Genomic DNA, 18,460 nt, shown 5'->3' on the forward strand with positions numbered 1-18,460 from the left:
ATAATAATTCCGGCTTTCATTTACTGGAAAAGAGATTTTCTTTTGAAGTATAGTACTATTTGGCAATGTTGGGGTTTTTTTATTTTTTTTTTTCTTTGACAGTAATAAAACTCAGTTTATCTAAGCAGGAGGCAGTCAAGGTACTTCCTCTAAATTTTCTTACTGTTGTTAAGACAACTAGATAGTTAGGCACGGGCTCTTCAGCAAAATTAATTCTGAAGATTTCCTCTGGCTAGGTCTGACTAGCAGGACAATTAAAATACCAGCCATCACAGAGTGGTAAGCTAACATTAACTGTCCCCCCCGCATACTTCAGTGAACCACGAGTGGAGAATGTAGCAGAAGCATAAGCCTCACCTGCACAAAACTGGTGCAAAAAGCTGATATAGTATTCCTTTATAAAGGCAGAGTTATTTCACTTAAGTCAAGTAGGTGGAGTTCTAACTAAACTGAAGTAAGAGCCTGAGAGACTGAAAACACCTATGGAGATATTTAGTTTAATTAATTGTTAGCTGAAGTGATTCAAGCTTATATTCAGACAAGGGATTTTTTTTTTCCCCTAAAGCTTTTAAAGAATATAGGCCATGACAAAAATGATCAGACTTCTGAGTGGGTTGTTTGTGGTGGTTTCTATTAAAGGGTTTCAGTTTGCAATGAGGACAGACTCAGACTGGGCACAGTGTATGTCACTCACTGCAGCAACTTGTCAAGCTGGGATCACTTGGCCATCACCAGTCAGAGGTCCATACACTTGTCCTACCCTCAAAAGTAATTTTATTTTCTGACTTGCTTATACTCCAAACTAGAATAGGGGCTGTTTTTCTCTAGAAAGTTCTCCTGGGTTACATAATGACTTTAAACGCTGTGGCTATCTAAGACTGGGTGCTCTTAAAGGGGGGAGAAAAAAAAGCCCTCCTGTTCCAGAGAAGCAATGTCTTCCAGGACAGCATCTGTAACATAGCTCCTCACTGCCTACAAGGAAGCAAAGCTCTCAGGCTCCCAAGGCACATCCTTGACTCAAGGTTTTAATCGATGCCTGTTCCTTAAAAGCACTAGTAAGCAGAAAGAAAACTTTTTTTATGCATCACTGTTTTGTTCTGGAGAATGATAAAGACGCTAATTTGTAGGCTATTATCCAGTGTTATTAAAGTGTCTCCTTCAAATAGGAAATTCGAATGCTGTGTTAAAAAATAGAGGTATTTATTTAGTCTGATCTATTAATTACTTTTTGCATGTGCTCAGAGATGGGACTGAGTGTTATTTCATGGTTTGTATGTTACAATGGTACTTGTTCCTCAATGGCACCAAGCATTATATAAACATGTATGATGAGAGTGACTTTCCTCTTGTTCCCACTGCTGTCAGAGAGAAGTGCTGCTGTCCAGCCAGCAGTCTTGATTCCTTTATTGACTTAGACATGGATAACATCAGCACCAGCTGTCAATCTCTTCAGATATTTTTAGACACTTGTAAGATGTCAGTGAAATTTCAAAAGTAGTTAGTGATACATTGCCTTCCTAATGGGAGAGATGCATATTGTTTTGAGCAATTTACTATAAAAAAACAGGTGTAAATGTGCAATAGAACTTTGTTTCCTCAATATTTTGGTGGAGATTGTTATATACACTGTCCAATTCTTAAATCCAGTATAATTAAAACAAAAACCAATGTATTTATGCATTTTGATTACAATTCAGGAAGCATAATTCACTTAAATGCTCTGAAAGAAAACCAAGGTAATTTCACTGCTGCTATCTAATGCACTGTCAGTATGGAATGATCAGGCAAGTCAGTAACCTTAAAAGAATACATTTTATCAGATGCATGCTAAGGAGATATCATAGTAGCTTTTGGAGAGAGACAGGTGCAATTCAGTTCAAGGAAACTCAGATTTTTAGTTATGGTAGTGCTTTGAGCACTAAAACAACTCCTAGCATCTTTCCCTTGGTTTATGGTGTGTATGTAATACCTAGAAATAAACGTTTTAAAATAGAAATAAAAATGTTATATGCAATAACAAAGCACAGTTTCTCCTGCAAACCCTTACCATACTGAAGTGCATTTGGGACAATTAAAAAATGTATTGATTTGCAACAAATGGCTGTGAATCATACACAGGGGCCTTCTACCTAATCTGGTAAGGGTTTTATTACAGTTTCTAAAAGTTAATATCAAAGTTATTAATGTGTTCATGGTGCATTTATTCTGAAAAAGCAGTATATAACAAAGATCAAAGCACAAGAAGGTAGGTAACCAGTGTACCTTTTATTTAAATTATTCTTACACTCCTATTTCATACACAATTGCATGGTTTTATCTCAAAAAATGAAAAATCTTGAGAATAAATTTTTTGTGTATAATGAATGAAGAGGTCTAGCAAGGTGCTAGAATTCTCTTTTTTACAGAGCAAAGATTGCTGTCTTCAATATGTTTCTGCCAGCTGAAACTGATACTGCCTAAGTCCTCCAGTCCTCCCAGCCTATATTGCACACAGGTTATTACTGCATAGGTCGCACTTAATCATCTGTTCCCATGTAGCTGCTCTTGTTGTACTTGCTTGGCCAAAGGTGCCTAATTCCTGATGGCATAACCTTGAGCTATATAGGCCTAAGCTTTTCAATGCAAACTTTCAATGGTACATTTGAAAAAAAATAATTTTGTCCTGATCAAACAGGCCAGGCTGAGCTAGGTGCAGCTGTACTGTTGATGCTGAGGTACAGGGAAGTGCATGTTGTTGACTAGAGTTCTTCAGGGGGTGGGAGGGTGGGTAGAAAAATGAGTGAGAAACAAGTTAGAGCTCCCTTCCTCCTCCTGGTAAATCTCCAATGGCAGTATTCATCAAGAAGCCCAGGTAGCTATTCAGGTTATAGATTAAATAAAATTTCTTAAAGCACATCTGCACCAAGGAAAAATATGGCTACATCTTCTCCTTATCTGTCTGTTTTCCCCAGGAACCATTTGACAGGGTTGTTGCCACCATGCTTCATCTGAGAGGCAAGCAGAAATAGGTCTGGCCACCAGAAAAGCAGGCACAAGGGAAATGGGAGCAGCCAGTACAGTTTCTAAGGAGAATCAGTTGGTTTTCAAGGGTCCAGTTTGGGGATGAGCCCAGGAAAGGAGGCAGTACCAGAGCAGGAGATGCCAGAGAAATGACTAATGCCATTGTTGTCTTTGTGGAGGGATGTAAAGAGGAGATATCCGAGCAATGGCCAATGAAGTCATTTGTTATGGATGGCATTGCATGAGAAAATTATCTATAGTAATTCCATTTGAGGGTGGACATTTTCCCCCTTCCCTCTTTTCCATGAATCATTCAAAATGGATTCCAATCCAACTGGGAAAGAAAATTAAAAAAAACTTGATGCTTCTAATCTTGTATTGGCAATTAAAAAAAAAAATCTACACTGGAATTGCATACCCAGTAGGGATTCTATACTACAGCACATGCTACATTTTATGTAATGATCATGTGGGTAAAATGTGTTTTTAAAGTATTAGCGCGGGCAGGCAAGATTTAAACCAGCGGTTCTTGGCCCTCTGGTATCCCATTAGGGTTGGGGAAGAGTAAGTATTATGGGATGAAAGGGAAAAAGGACGTGGTGAAAGTGGTTTTGCTCTAGATAAGCCTCTGCTTCCTGCTTCACAATCTTGTTATTTGCCTCAATTTCCCCTCTTATTCTACACAGAGCTGTGAACCACTTTTACACCTTCAGCAAGAAATAGGTGCTTTGGCTTATTTTTTTGAAGGGAAATCTCAGGATGGTTGGAGAGATGGCAGCAGCTGTCTTTACAGCTTACAGGGCCTGAAGTTTCTGCCTGACCAGACAATTAAATATTTCCTTCACAGAAATAGCGGGAACTTAACCAGCACAGAAAATACCTTCCCTTTTTCTACCAGGGACATCTAGCATATTAATACTTTCTCAGGCTTCTTGATCCGGTTAAATCTCAACTCATACAAGTGTGATACCTCAAAAATTATAACTACTACACTCCTTTTCTGCATAGGGAGTACCATACATTAAAAAAAAAAAAGATATATAATTAAATATTTAGCATTGTCTTTGCTGACAATCTATTTAGTTGCAGCCTCTATGTTATGTATAGTTGTGAAGTAAAGATACTGTTCTGCCAGAAGCTGACGTCATATTACTGTACTGAATTTGTCCTTTTGTCTTTTTGCAAAAAACCTTTATTTCCTTGGACAACGGAAAGAGCAGAAGACAGAAGTGGAGAAGGAGAGCACAGGTTGACCAGACAGCACAGGGAGGAAGCAGGGTCATCTGCAGCAGAAAGGGCTTTTGGCAGGTGTTAATGTGCTCCTGCCCACGGATCTGAGGTCAGACACAGATCCACCACTATGTGGTAGATTCTTTTCTACATGTCATGATCTCAGACAGGTTCAGTGTGGGTGTAAACCACTCTGGAGAGCCAAGCAGCTGGGCCTGGTGCTCTTTGGTCTAATCCTGTGCAAAGAATCAAGGTACTTCAACACCCACTGCCACAAACGAAGAGAGTATAACACCTGCCTGTGTCTTGGTCATTCACCTTTGTATTTGTTTGCTTCTTTTTACATTGTTTTGCTTTCTTACTAAACATATTTATTTCCTGGCAGCTGTGATACCAACAAGAACACTTGCACAAGGGATTCAGAGTCCTGTTTATTTTGGTTGGCTGATTTCCTAAAGCAAGTTTCTATTTAAATTTTGGTGAAAGAATTAAGTAGTTGTACCCAAAACCCCTGTAAGTATTGAACTAATTTAAAGTCATAAAAGCTCTTTGTATAAATGGTCATTCTATTTTTATTGCAAGCCATGGTGTCTGATGGCTGGGTGCAGATGTCCAAGGCATCTCTGATTTACCTGGCCTGCCTGCCACAGTGGCAGTAGATGTACTGTCTTCTACAACGTGAACAAGCTTAAGCTGACTGTAATAATTTTTGCACTTTACTTTCACAGTGTCACCTGATAATTGTTAAATTAATACCAAGCCTGGTAACCGTTAAGATAAGAATGAGCAGTTACAATATCCTTTCATCTGCATTTGTGTGACATCCAGTGGCTGGATGGCTCAATCACAGGCTCCAATTTCTTGTGAAAAATGTAAAAATTACTCACAACTCTGTTTAGAATGTGAAAGCAGGAAATGAATTGGTTATTAATGCTAGCAGAGCAATTGCTTACTTTAGGTTAAAAATAAACAGGCCATTAAAACAGCTTGCTCAATGGAACACATTGGAGATGTGCATGTAGCCTTAACTCATTATAGCCTTTAGAGTCCTTTCCCGCTGCTAGTGACATAAACTCATCTCCCCAGTGTTCCCACTGGACACAGAGAGGTGAATAAACAATATATCACAATATATCAGAAATGAGTAATCTCTGTTTTCCTGCATTTAATAGTTGACTGCACCATGACCAAGACTCTTGTCATTTTTTTCAGGAGCAGTACTGAAATAGGAAACAAATTTTGATTAAAATCCTTGAAATATTTAAAATAGCCAAATATATAAAGTTTGGTTATCCAAATAGTATTGAATAAGTCTTCTAATAAGGCTTAAATTGAAAGATCTAGAACTTCACTCTCGTGTTTGAAGTAACTGCCTGAAATTTTAAAGTAATTCATAGCAGTTGTGTATTTTCTTTGCCATCATCATAATGACAATGACTTGACAGCACTGCTCTCAGTATTTGCTTATCCATTTTTTTTCCATGCAGGCAATAGTAACAATTTTTTTTATTGCACACTCAGAAAAACCACAGTTATCACAGAACATTTTTTGCAATTTTTTTATTATAAATATTGTTTAATAATACTGCAAAGGAAAAATAGGAAAACATAGAAGTTTCTCTGCTTTTCTTATCTGCTTTACAAGGTTCATAACCTTGTTTCATAAATCCAGCTAATTCCTTGTGCAAGCAGGCTTTTTACACAAGCAAAAGGAAAAACACAATATTTTTTTTAAAATTACTTTTAATCTCATAAAACCTAACAGAGAAATTAAGCACTGATGCCTAGTGTCTGAAGCCACTTTAAAATTGTGTTTTCAAAATTACCAAATTTCAGGCTTATTATTTGTTAATGATGAGCTATTTCAAAAATGTAAAAATATTATTTTGGCAGAAAATTTCTGGTTAAGATAAAAAAACTGGATGCTCACAGAACAAAGATAGTGTGAGGCCTGGGTACTGCCTATGAGGCAAATGTTAGCAGCAGACAGGAAAACAGCAGCTGTGCACCATTCTTGGACACAAAGTCCTCAGGAGTCACGAGGTTAGTGCAGGATCTCTTTTTTCATGCCTGGTTTTGCTGACTACAGAGTCACTTAGTCAACTATAATAATCAGAATAAAAGTCCTCTCCTAAAGTTAGACTAGTTTATGCTAATCTATGGCAAGGAAAAGCATGTCAAATCTGTCAGAATTGTGTCCTGAAGAAAACAAAGATCAGATATATGAAAATGCCCTTGCTGAGATCCAGTCCTTTGAGCTGCCTCTTGGAACCACAGTAAGGTATGCTTCTTTTTGATAATATTATACTCTTTATGATGGATATGTTCCATTCTATAGCTGTTCTTTTAGTCAGTCCAGTAGATTAGAAACTTGGTTTTTCTGACCCTGATGCCTACAGGACAGTTGAGTTTAATTTCAATGTGATTGGCCCTAAATGAAAAAATACAAACCTAGGTCAGCTACTCAGCTCTTTCTTTTCACCAGGACAAAGCGATCTGTTCCTGATGACTGGCTGCAGATTTGCTGTGCAGAAAGAAATTACTCTTAAAAATGAAAACAAGGGGAAATTTAGTGTAGCAGTGTTTTTAATTTGACATTAACAGCTAAATTTTTAAATAATGAAGTGCTTCTTATTCTTACATTTTTAAGAAATGCAACTTATTTTAATCACTAAAGACACAACTACTTAAGGTTTTACCATGGATATTCCTAAATATCTGAAGATTTTTTTTTTCATTTGCAGCTTATGGAAACTGTTTAATGGTAAAAGTGTAACTGAAAAAATTTCCTCTGCATATTTGTCCCTAAAAGAGTAATACACAAAAGATTATGATGTTATATGTCTAAGGATAATGTCAGTATCTGTAGAAGAGTTTTAAAAATAGCCTGCCTGGCACTGTAGGCATCAGGTTGCAGTAACTATCAGGCTAAAAAAAGAAAATTTAATTTACCCTGAAAAAAATGTGTCAATCTATCATTCAGTACTTTGGTGATGGGAAAAAAAGGAACGTGGGAAGATTATTACTGCATTTGAATGACTTCTTGAAGGAATTACTGCTGTGGTGGTAGCTTGTAGGATTTTTCTTATTCCTTTTTGCATCATGCGCTTTGTAGGCACTTGTCTACATTTGGAATAGTCCCTTTTGATTTAGTAGGTGTCATCAATAAATTCATCTGAATCAACACTGAATATGATAAAGCCACAAGCACAGACAAGACATGCAGCCATTTACTAACTTGTGTACAGGTGTAGTTGCACCAGGGCAGGAGAGATGACGAGTACTTTGATTACAGTAACTGGAAGGGTGCCAAATGCTATTGTAGACCTTGATGCATTCACAGTTGTGAATTGCTGTTAGTTCCTCACTGGAAAAAGTAGCTACACATCACCCTGAAGTTTTACACATCTGGCCTATTTTTTTGCATGGGCTTCCCACTTGTGTGCAGATAACTTTGCCCAGAAAGCAGGTGTATCCTGTCTCCTGAGCATGCAAAACCCAAGGACTAGTTCATCTTTGGCCACAGACCACAAAGCATATAATTTAAATAGAAGATTGCTGATCCTCCTCAAAAAATGAAGCACTAGGAAACAATATGTCAATTTCTAGTGAAAGGTAGCAAGCCAACGCGCCAAAAGGTGCACTTCTTTTGTTGTTGTTTTGTTTTGTTCTATTTTTACCCCGATCCCCAAATTTCTATCACCTAAAGAATGGAAGGAATCAAGTCTGTGACATAAGCCGAATGCAGAAACCCCCGCAGAGCCTCCGTCTCAGGGGTCAGTGCCGCCGGCCCTGGCAGCCGCCTCCTGCAGGGACAGGGACAGGGACAGGGGCAGGCACGGCCCGCGTGCGCAGGAGCGCTTAAATCAAAACAAACCAAACAAATAATAATAACAATAAAACAAGACCATACCATGAAACAAACCAGAACTATCCCAGAGGAAAGGGTCGGGTTTGACCCTATAAGCCTCCAAGGCGTCCCTGCAGCGCGGTGTCCCGGGGTGGGCGGGCGGCCCGTCCGGAGCGCAGCCGGGACAGGGGCCGGATTTTGGGTGTCCCTCGTCTGTCACAGGGCGCTGAGCGGGTCGGAGCGGGTGGCGCCGGGCAGACGCAGCTGCCCGCGGTCTCTGCCGGACACCAACGCTTGGAGATGCCCGGGGGGACGGAGGGGCTTTGCCGGGCTCCCGGGATGATCCCGGCGCAGCCCTTCCCCTGACAGGGGCGGCGGGGCACCGGCGAGCTGGGACGAACCGCGCGGGCGTGGTGCGACCCGCTCGTCCTTTCCAGCCCCTTCCCCTCTCTCCTCACCGCTGCCCTCGCCCCCTCACCGCCGGGGAACCTTCCCCGGCGACTCCCAACTCCCGGCTCCGCGGCCGCTCCTCCCTCCCCAGGTCCCTCCCCGGCACCTCCCGCCGCGGCGCGGCCGCCGGGTCCCTCCCATCCAAGATGGCGGAGAGTCTCCCCGAGCATGATCGGATCCTGCAGGAGATCGAGAGCACCGACACGGCCTGCGTGGGACCCACCCTGAGGTGCGGGGCGCGGGGGCCGTGGCGCCGCCGCCGCCAGGCGAAGCTCCCCCGCCCTGCCCGCCCGCCGGCCCGGGGAGCCGCGGCCCGGCCCGGCCGCGCTCTCTGACAGCTGCTCCCCAGGGACGGCGCGGGGCCGCCCGCAGTGCCGCCGGCGGGAGCGGCCGCTCCGGGCGCGGAGGGGACGGGCAGCCCCCGGGGCCGCCCCGCGGGAGCTCGACCGCGGCCCCCTGCCCCGGGCCCGGCGGGGCGGAGGGACGGGGCCGGTGCGGCGCGGGCAGGGAGCGGGGCTGTCACCCCGGGCCGCGGCGCTGACAGGGGAGGGGAGCCGAGCGTATGCGGCGGCCGTGCCCCGGCCCTGGGCTGGCCGCTCCCGGGCATTGTGTGTTGGGGAAGCAGCGGGGCGAGGAGCGCGGCCTCGGGACGCGGTGGCCAGGCTCGGCCAGGCTCGGGGCGCCCGCTGTAACCCGGGGCCGGCCTTTCCTGCCCCGCGCTTGGACACGAGGCATCTCCCTGGGGTGTGCCGGTACCCCCGGCTCGGTGCTGGGAACGGGACCGAAACCGTGTCGTGGGTGGGTATTGCAGTGCTCCTCTGTGCAGCTTTTAATGATGCGGTCTGAAACATCCTGCCCTGGTCAGCTTCCTCCTGGAGATGTGACAGTGTTTAGAGCGTTTCTGATGTGCCATGACTTCAGTGGTTTGGTTTTTTTCTTCTCCCTCCAGTTCCACATACTACCAAATACCATAGTCTGCATGTTGAAAAAAAGGTTTTGCATAACCTTTCCTGTTAAGAGGGGAACGTGAGAGGGAGATGGGGAGAGAAGCGCAGGGCCTGGGGAGAGTGAAATGAGTAATGGAGGAGACACACTGGGAAAGGGAATCTTCATCCTGGAGCTGTGTTGATGATTTCCGGATTAGAGATGTCAGAAAGAAGTGAAAAAGCATGGATGCTACCAAACAGGGGAGAGAGAACTGTGAATTCTTCCCTCTGAGAAGATACAGAGTGCCTGTTTGCAGAGAACTGGAAAAGGCAGTTTGTGTGGCAGCATGCTGCACAGTGGTGAGCGTGGTGCTGCTTGCTTTTCCTGGAGCAGGAATGGTGCCTGCTGGAGAGTGTGGACAGGGCTGGAAAAGGGTGAATGCAGGGTACAGAAATGAGGAACCCTGTGCTGAGAACTGATGGAAGAGAAATTTATGTTGCATACGAAATGGATCATTTTGCACTTCACAGCAAATGATATTGAGGTTGGCTGCGTGTGTCTACAGTGGGCCCTCCAGAGCAGTGTGGAAGGTGGCAGTCTGGGCATTTGTGCAAGGCTGGGGCTAATCAGTCCTCCAAGACCCCAGATAGTAGGGTGGTCCAGACATCACACAGGGACTGCTTGTCAGGTCAGTCTGGTCTTGGAGGTCAGCTTGGAGCAAACTGCACTCTAATCTCCCCTCGTGTTCCTTAAACACAGCAAGTATTGGGAGTACAGAGTGGAGATGCTGAAACTGAGCATCACAAGGAGCTTCACTTGTGAGACTCTGAGAGCTCAGGCTGAGAGAAACTAGATTGAGTTGTCCCTGGAGGCAGTTTAGCCATGTTTCAGTTAACATGCCCAGGCAGGCTGAGGCTGATGTCTGGAAAAAAACACACCAAAACAAAAAACTTAGCAACAAAATATTAAATATAATTGCAGTTTTGCTACCTTCTTCAGGATAGAGCTTAATCACAGTATGTTGTGTAAAGGACATACAGAGAATCAGGCTACACAGTAGAAGAAGGCATGTTTGGGACCCACAAGTGTGGATGGGGAAGGGACTATATAAATCTCTTATCCATATTAAGCATTTAAAATGTGCCAAAGTTTTTATAAATATGGACATTTAATTTCTTAATTTCTTTGCATGTTCCTGTCCTTTCTTCTATTTGTGTCCCATCTGTCTTGTCTATCTTGTTATCTCACTAGCTTTCCAGTAGGGGAATTTTGCATTGCTGACTTTAAGGGACCCCAATCTTTTTTGGAAAAGATTGTATGTTCTAGTGTTCAATTTCAAATTAAAAAAATGAGGCTAAAGAATGGTTACACCTGGCAGAGTGTTTTGAAAGAAGTGTCAACATCACAGTAATATCCTGCTACTTCATAAGAATAGTAGTGTTTAAAATCAAAACTGTAGCTATATTTGCTCAGCTATGTCTGTTACAATTTGTGAATTGCTGGGCAAAACTGAGAAGTCTAAAATCCCGCAACTAATTTCAAGATCTGTTTCAGTGAACAGAAGCGTGAACGTAAAATGGAGTGTTATTTTCTGTGTGAGATCTAAGTTTTACTTGCTAGACAATATGAATCAAAGAAATGAATTGAGTAATTATATTCAGTTGTGTAAGGCTACAACATAAAGTGATCCATTGATTTCCAGTCAGAGAAGCCATTGAAGCCAGTTGTCTCATGTAATGACTGAAATTACATTCATTTCATTATGTGAAATGGAATGTTTTCGTAATCTGTGGTCTGTAATGCTGGGAGAATATTTATAGCATTGTCACATGAAAGAAAGTACCAACGTACCTACTTAAATAGCAGAACAAAAGAAGGGGCCCAAGATGAGCGGTTTGGATAAGTAGCATGAGGTGTAGGGATATACAAGGTATGACTTATCCTTAATTGTTCATATCAAGATCTTAATGTCTTCCTAGTGCATCCATGCTTCATAAAAGAAGTGTAATATTTTTTGTGGGCTGTATGTAGATTCCATGGAAACACATTTCTGCTCTTGTTTTTCTGCAGGGTTCTGTTTGCTAGTTTGGCATAGCTGTCCCTGCCAGGGTGCTGTTTCCTACCCTGCTACAAAAATGACAGCACTTGTTCTCATGATATAAAAAATAGCAGCATTTATTGATATATAATGGGTTTGTGTATAATGTACAGGTAAGAAATAACATACAGACTGATCTTGCAGGTGGTTTTCTAGTGTTGAGATCTACCCATATAGAAGAATGTGAAATGCAGTCCTTTATAGGAGGAATCAAGGTACAGCTGATACAATTCGGATTATTTACTATTTAGGAGAGTAAGTTAGCTCCTAAAGATTACTCCACATCTCAAGAAATATGAAATGGAAGAGATTGGATTTGATTACATTAATTTTCTTTTTAGATTTTAACTGGATTAATTATTGATTTAAAATTGCTGGTATTTTACTTGCATCTCTAAATTCAGTAACACATGCTGAATCATTATAAATGAAACTTAAACAACTCTATAGCATGCCATTCATTAAACAGGCAGACTGCATATAGCAAGCCAGGATTAATTTTTTTTTCATCAGACTGTGAAACTTTTATCAACATCTTTTTAGCTTTAATGGCTAACAAAATGAGATTAGTGACAACACCTGTTAAAGGCTCATCACTCTCACCTTTTTATATAACATGTTAATATCTTGTAATTCACGTCACATACTTTTGGGCTTTGCAAACCCAGGGAGAATTATCAGCACATTTTTGATCTTTTTAAAGGAAGTGGAAAAAGACAAAAAGAAAGAAAGGCAATTCCTATATTCTCTCTCTCAAAAAAAGATAAATTAAAAAGTTAATAACAAAAAAACTTTCAGGCCCTCACTGAACTCTGTATAGATAAATACTAACAGAATTTCAAGAGTCAGTTTTTAAGATTGTCTTCGGACTTCTTGAATAGTCAGTTGGATATGCTGGGGAAGCTAAAAAGAGAGATTCTGTTCGGAAGAAAATAATTGACCTTATATGATGGTTAGTTTTTGGTTGATTGAAATAGGTCAAAGTGTAGCTCAACAGAGTAGAAGAAGTTGTTCTGCTGGTGTCCTAATATACTATAGTTACGAGTCTCTTTGAGTTTGTGGTAATGTATTTCAAAGCCTTTTTAAAAAGTAAATTAATTAACTCTTAAACTCTAGCTTGGCAATGTGTTGTGTAAGCATATCGCAGACTTTCTCTGAACACTTCATCTCGTGAGCTTTGCATCGCTGAGTCTGCACTGTTCTGTGATCCTCCTGTCAGAGGACGACCTCCCTGCCCACAGTCCGATGACTGAACAGTAATACAAAAGTACAATTAAATATAAAAATTATGTGGGACTCGATGATGGCAATTTTGTAGCTAAGGTGAAGTTGATAAGGAGGTGCTATGTCTGTTGATGTGTCTGTAAGTGGGATGTGCTCTGTGGCTTTAACCCACAATTGCAGCTTGGAAACACTCCTAAAAAGTCAGCATAAAAATGCTTTTGAGCAGCTTCTCTGTTCCTGAAATCTGTCATCACCAAGTTGTTGCCTGGTAGGTGTTAGAGCATCTTGTAGGTTGCTCTAAGTTGTGCTGGCCGTGAAACTACTTTGCAGAGTTACTAGAGGGCCTCCTCTGAAGGCATCTCACTGGCTTATTGTCTCTGGCTGCGGGAATCATGCCCCCAAGAGCCGTTTGGTTGAGGCATTTCTGGCTGATGCTGCAGTTTGCTGCAGTGACCTTCCACTGATCTAGGACTGCATTGCACTGGTAAAAGCAGCAGCGAGCCACCCGCCTGCAAAGCATAATCACTTTTGCATGGTGCTGCTTTTTTCTCATTTAAGTTAAACAGTTTGGATGTTGGATGTATATTTGTTATGAGACTCATGAATGAGTATGGGTGAAGTGTTACAACTAACTGATAACTGTTCATCCTGAACTTCTATCCTTGTGTTGCAGAAAAGCTGAAGGTGAAAGGCACATTTCAGTAAGACATCATTAGAAGAATAAGCAAGATTATTTTGTCCTTTCCTAATCAAAGTCTCTAATTAAATTCAGAGGTAGAAATGTGGAGTGAGAGTCTAATTCTGCTGCTTTTACTCTGCTGTCAAGCTGGGGTCCATAATTTGTATTTTGGAGATATTTTGTATCCATTGAGGGGGCCTGTCCAAAGACAAGTGCGCAAAGCACCTAAATGCTCTGAAACCTCAGTGTAACTTGTTTTACTGAAAGTGTACATTACTGTTACTAGCAGGCACGCTTCAGCTATGTGGTTCTGAATCCTTAGCACAGCAGTTAGTAAGCAGTAACATAGGCAGTATGAATGACTTCTCAAAATGTGGGAAGATAGTACAGCATTAACACAGTTGCAGACAGGGAAATACATTTTCTGAGTACCTGTGGGCTGTTGGGATTTGTGATGTGGTTATCCAATGACAAATTGTGGTTGCCTTCATTTTTGCCCTGTGGTCTTGCTTGTCAGGTAGGATTGTCTAAAGGCATTTTTCTGTGTTTTCATTTTTTTGGTTTTGGAGTATGAGCCAGCATACAGAGCAAACATAAGAGGACTCTGAGATCATCAGCCAGTGCTTTAAATCAGAATTTAAATGGTTTGATCACGTATTTCAATTTCAAACGGTATAATAGTTTCTTACAGAATTGTAAGCTATTGGTTTGAAAATAAGTAGTCTATATCTTTATTAATGGTCTGTCTTCGAGTCCTGCTCAGTTTTCAAGTTAATGTGCTTCATTCCTAGTTCCCTTTCAAACTGAAGTTACAAAGTAGCCCAAAAAGCTGGAAATTCCTTGTGTGATAGCTGTGGTCTTTTTTGCATCAGGTCACAGTGTACTTTTATGTATATTGTTGTGGTTTAACCCCCACCAGCAGCCAAGCACCACAGAGCTGCTTGTTGACTCCCCCACCTGCAGGATGGGGGAGAGAATCAGAATGGTAAAAGCTGGAAAACTAATGGGTTGAGATAAAGACAGTTTAACAAGGAACGCAAAGGCTGCACACACAAGCAAAATGTGGAATTGATTCTCTGCTTCCCATGGACAGGCAGGTGTTCAGCCATTTCCAGGAGAGCAGGGTCCCATCACACATGGTGACTTGGGAACACAAACACCATGGCTCCAAACTCCTCCCTTTCCTCCTTCTTCCCCCCACTTTATGTACTGAGCATGATCTCATATGGTCTGAAATATCCCTTTGGTCAGTTGGGGTCACCTGTCTTGGCCACGTCTCCTCTCAACCTCCCACGTACCTCCAGCCTCCTCATGAACGTGGCAGCACAAAACGTGCTCAGCAATAACATCTCTGTATTATCTCTGTGTGATATTATTATATTGATAATATAGCACAAACCCAAAACACAACCCCATACTAGCTACTGTGAAAAAAATTAACTTTATCCCAGCCCAAACCAGCACATATATTTATATACCAGTTTATTGTAATAGTGAACTCCTGTTTTGTAACTGGGTTGTTAGGGAGTGAGGAGAATGGCCTGCTTGCTGTGAAAAGTGTATCCTGAAAAACCAGAGGCTTGCTTGTAGTGTCAGTTGCAGATTTTGTTACTTGGTGCAGGATTTGATGGTATTCCAAATGTTTAGGTTCAAAGGCAACAGTCAGATAAAGCAATTGTCTATTTGATGTATATTACTATGAAGGAGCATTGTTTTTTATCACTAGTCTATTATATAGAGTCAAAAGGGCATAAGAAGTGTGTGTGCTGTAGACTGATTAATCTGGCATTGAGAGCAGAACTGCAGCTCTGATTTTTCCACAGACTAGCCCGATAGTTCAGTCAGATTTGTCATTGGCAGCAAAAGTATTTTAGAAGGTGAGGATTCACTTGCATTGCTACAAGTTTCAACATATTACTTCTGAACTTTTTATTAAGCCCGAAACTGTTTGTGGGTAATCATATCTGCACTGCATTTTTTTGTTGTGAAAAAATCTTTAGGTTCAGTGCTGATTCAGTTCATCATGAAATATGTGTCTGCAAATCAAGTTATCTTGATCTTTTAAGTGTTCATGCATCAGCTTCTGAGTCAGTTCTTGCTGTGATTTCCAAATGGGCAAATGCCAAGTGAAGTTTTAACCTAGCTAGTAACCTGTGTAAATGGTTCTGAAATAGCTCCCTCCAATTTCACAGGCATTACCAAAGAGTTGAAATTGTCCCAGTGTTTAGGAAACAAGTTTCAAAATACATTAAAGCTTTTAAAATAGAGGTATCATCTGCTGAGAGATCCAGAATAGTGTACTTAATAGGTGTTTCATCTAAATTTAGCCTTCTCATCATAGGAACAGCTTATGCTTGTGCATAAGCTCTTATCTCAGTTAAATTCAGGAAAGTCAGTTCTTATTCCTGTCATCTCTTCATTGATTTCTTCCTCAAGCTGATTTTATTTAGTGTCTGGTGACCCAGATTTTGAACCTGCCATGTGCATAGGAAGTGCATAATTTTACGTCCTTCACAAATGCCAGTCACATGGGTACTTATTTTCTTGGAGATTTTTTTGGAAAGCCAGCAGCAGAGCCTGTATTCCAGCTTTTTTTGTGTGTTGCTGAACCATTGCTCCAAGACTTTGCAATTTCCTCAATACCAATGGCTGCCTGAGGGAGCCTTAGCATAACTCAATTAAATATGAGTCTGATTTTGACTAAGTGTTAAGAGCATTTGCACATACAAGGCTGAAATTACAGTGACTCAGTTAAGCAAGTTTTGTCATGTTGCGTTTTATATATTATACTACTAAAATGAGTTAATACAAATCTGTGAGGATTAATATTTCTTAAATAATGCTTCTAGGATAGTGCCTGGAATGGATTTGCAAATAGGAAACTATTTCTATGGGTTGTAATAAATTATTAAGTAATAACTTGTTCAAAAACCTTAACATAGCTCTGCATCAGCATCAAGTAATCACATGAGATTTTATCTTACTGAAGGACTTGCTATGGCTAGTTATAAAATCTAACTGTTGCCAGCCATTCTGGCTATTTTCTGGTGGTGGTTGAAATGCCCACAAGTAATCCCTGTCACCATAGACCTTGATATAACAATGACAGAATTCTCAAATTGATGTTCAGCTTAAAGTATGTTCAGCAATGCATCTCTTCCTCATTTGGTACTTGTCTACTATGGAATTATTTGTACACCTGACAAACTGTGTGCTGTGCATGAAGGAGTTAATGATCTCCTGGAGCCTGGCTGAAGCCCTTCCAGTACCTCAACCTTTGCCAGTAATAGCAAACTAGTAGGGAACTTAATCACTGACAGAGGTACTAAGAAGGAAGGAAGCAGATTTTAGAGTGCATCAGCCTTGATGGAAAGACATGGGATTTGACAGAGAAGACCTAAAAAAGATGCTGGTGATTTTTTTTTTTTAATATAACATGAGAAAGGTGTTTGATTCTAATACAGTGGGTGGGATTTTCCCTGTGTCTTAGGGAAAGTAATTTGCTTGCAATATTTCAGTGAGTGTAGCTTGCAATCCTCCTGTGAATCAGAGTAATACAAAATGAATAATGCATATACTGTTTTATGTGTACCTAGGGGATACTTTTGAGAGATTTCAACTTCAAAAAGAAGTGTTTCAACTTTCAAGTATCACATACTTCAATTTTAATATGCTCTCCTTTCTATTACAGGCATTTAGATGTTTCTTTTGGTAGGAGCTCTCACTGGCACTTTCACAGTTTGTGCACTACCTGATGCATAGAGTGACTTTGAAGGCTCTTTACCCCCTTTTATTCACTGAGGCAATGTTTTCTTCTGGATTTTAATTTCAACATAAAAGTAACATAGTAAATACTGTTTTATACTGTATATTTGTTCTATTTTGTTTCATAAACTTAGGAAACTGTAAGCAGTTAGCCAATGTGTGCTACCTCCTCTTGAAATGTGGAGTTTCTGTGGCATGCTCAAGTGTCACCTTTCCCTAAGAAATGAACAGGTTTTCTTAGTCTGTTTATTGAGCAGGCAGAGGACTGGAGTAAGTCAGTGGCTTCAACAGTCTTAATTGCTTCCTAACAGAGAGAAACTCTGTGAGGTAGTTTCAGTTCGGCTTCTGAATAGAAAGCAGACTTTTTTTAGAAGTCATCTTTTGTTTTCTTCAGTGATCCTGGTAGATGTGCAAAGTATATACAGTACAGGCTGCTATTTTGCATGAGTAAAAAATATATGATGATTTTCTATGTATAGGCTATGGGAGCTCATAGAGTTAACAAAAATTAATAATATAAAATTATTGTAAAATACATGCTTTGGTTATGTTTGCAGAGGAATATGTGTTATCAAAGAATTCTTTGGTTTGATCAGTATTAAATAGAATACATTCTTAATCCAATTAATTTTGAAACTTTTTAATTACTGTATATTTTATTCAATCTGGAACTTCTTGAATTTCTGAAATAATATATTCACATCTGTGTAGTGTGGGTATTCAAAGTTTGTTGAAATAACTAACTAATATTTCTGACATTAAGTGTTCTGTTCTATTTCACATGTCTCATGAAGAGGCATATGAAGTTGTTGACATGAAATTTATTTTGTCAATTGGTATGTATTTATCTTGTATTTATGTCTCAAGTGCTCTAGATAAAGATGACAGATTAGCTAGAGGTTGTAAGAGATGGCTAATTATTTCTGAAACATGTATAATAGAAATCTGATCAAATTTTCAAAAAGAACTTAGAAGCTCACTATTTGGTTTACAGATTAATCCGTTGCTACTAAAATGTAACAGAACAGTCTATGGAAATATTAAGGGAAAATAAGAATATTACTCTATGGACTTCAATTTCTTATTTGATTTTCTATGAAATAAAATAGATTCCAACTACATCCACTTGGATCCATTTAGGTCTATGGAACAGATGGCCAAACTTGGCATTTCATTATGTGGCGATAGCCAGTACCAAAGTGAGCGAAGGGGCTGTTTCCTTTGCTGTCTTTTAATC

The 18,460-nt window shown here is 40.6% G+C and overlaps 1 protein-coding gene and 1 long non-coding RNA gene across 10 annotated transcripts in view; one reads left to right on the top strand and one right to left on the bottom strand.

Moving 5' to 3' along the window:
* LOC127476986 (uncharacterized) overlaps window positions 1-8,288 on the bottom strand; it is a 44,969-nt gene extending 36,681 nt beyond the window's left edge. The window contains exon 1 of the long non-coding RNA XR_007906800.1: window positions 8,144-8,288. This is a non-coding gene — a long non-coding RNA (uncharacterized LOC127476986). The remainder of the gene's footprint in view (window positions 1-8,143) is intronic.
* The window catches only part of EXOC6 (exocyst complex component 6), an 87,254-nt gene continuing 75,064 nt past the window's right edge, over window positions 6,271-18,460 (top strand). For 6 of the 9 annotated variants that reach the window (XM_051800550.1, XM_051800553.1, XM_051800552.1 and 3 more), the window contains exon 1: window positions 6,271-6,511. In XM_051800550.1, coding sequence (XP_051656510.1) covers window positions 6,390-6,511 — 122 coding nt within the window. In that variant the 5' untranslated portion in view covers window positions 6,271-6,389. Of the gene's footprint in view, window positions 6,512-8,550; window positions 8,760-18,460 lie in introns of those variants that run through there. The other 3 variants (XM_051800554.1, XM_051800555.1, XM_051800556.1) reach the window with 1 other exon arrangement.

Source organism: Manacus candei, unplaced genomic scaffold, assembly GCF_025592945.1.
Source record: "Manacus candei isolate 608988 ecotype Guabito, Panama unplaced genomic scaffold, ASM2559294v1 h1tg000050l, whole genome shotgun sequence".
Classification (NCBI taxonomy): Eukaryota; Metazoa; Chordata; class Aves; order Passeriformes; family Pipridae; genus Manacus; species Manacus candei.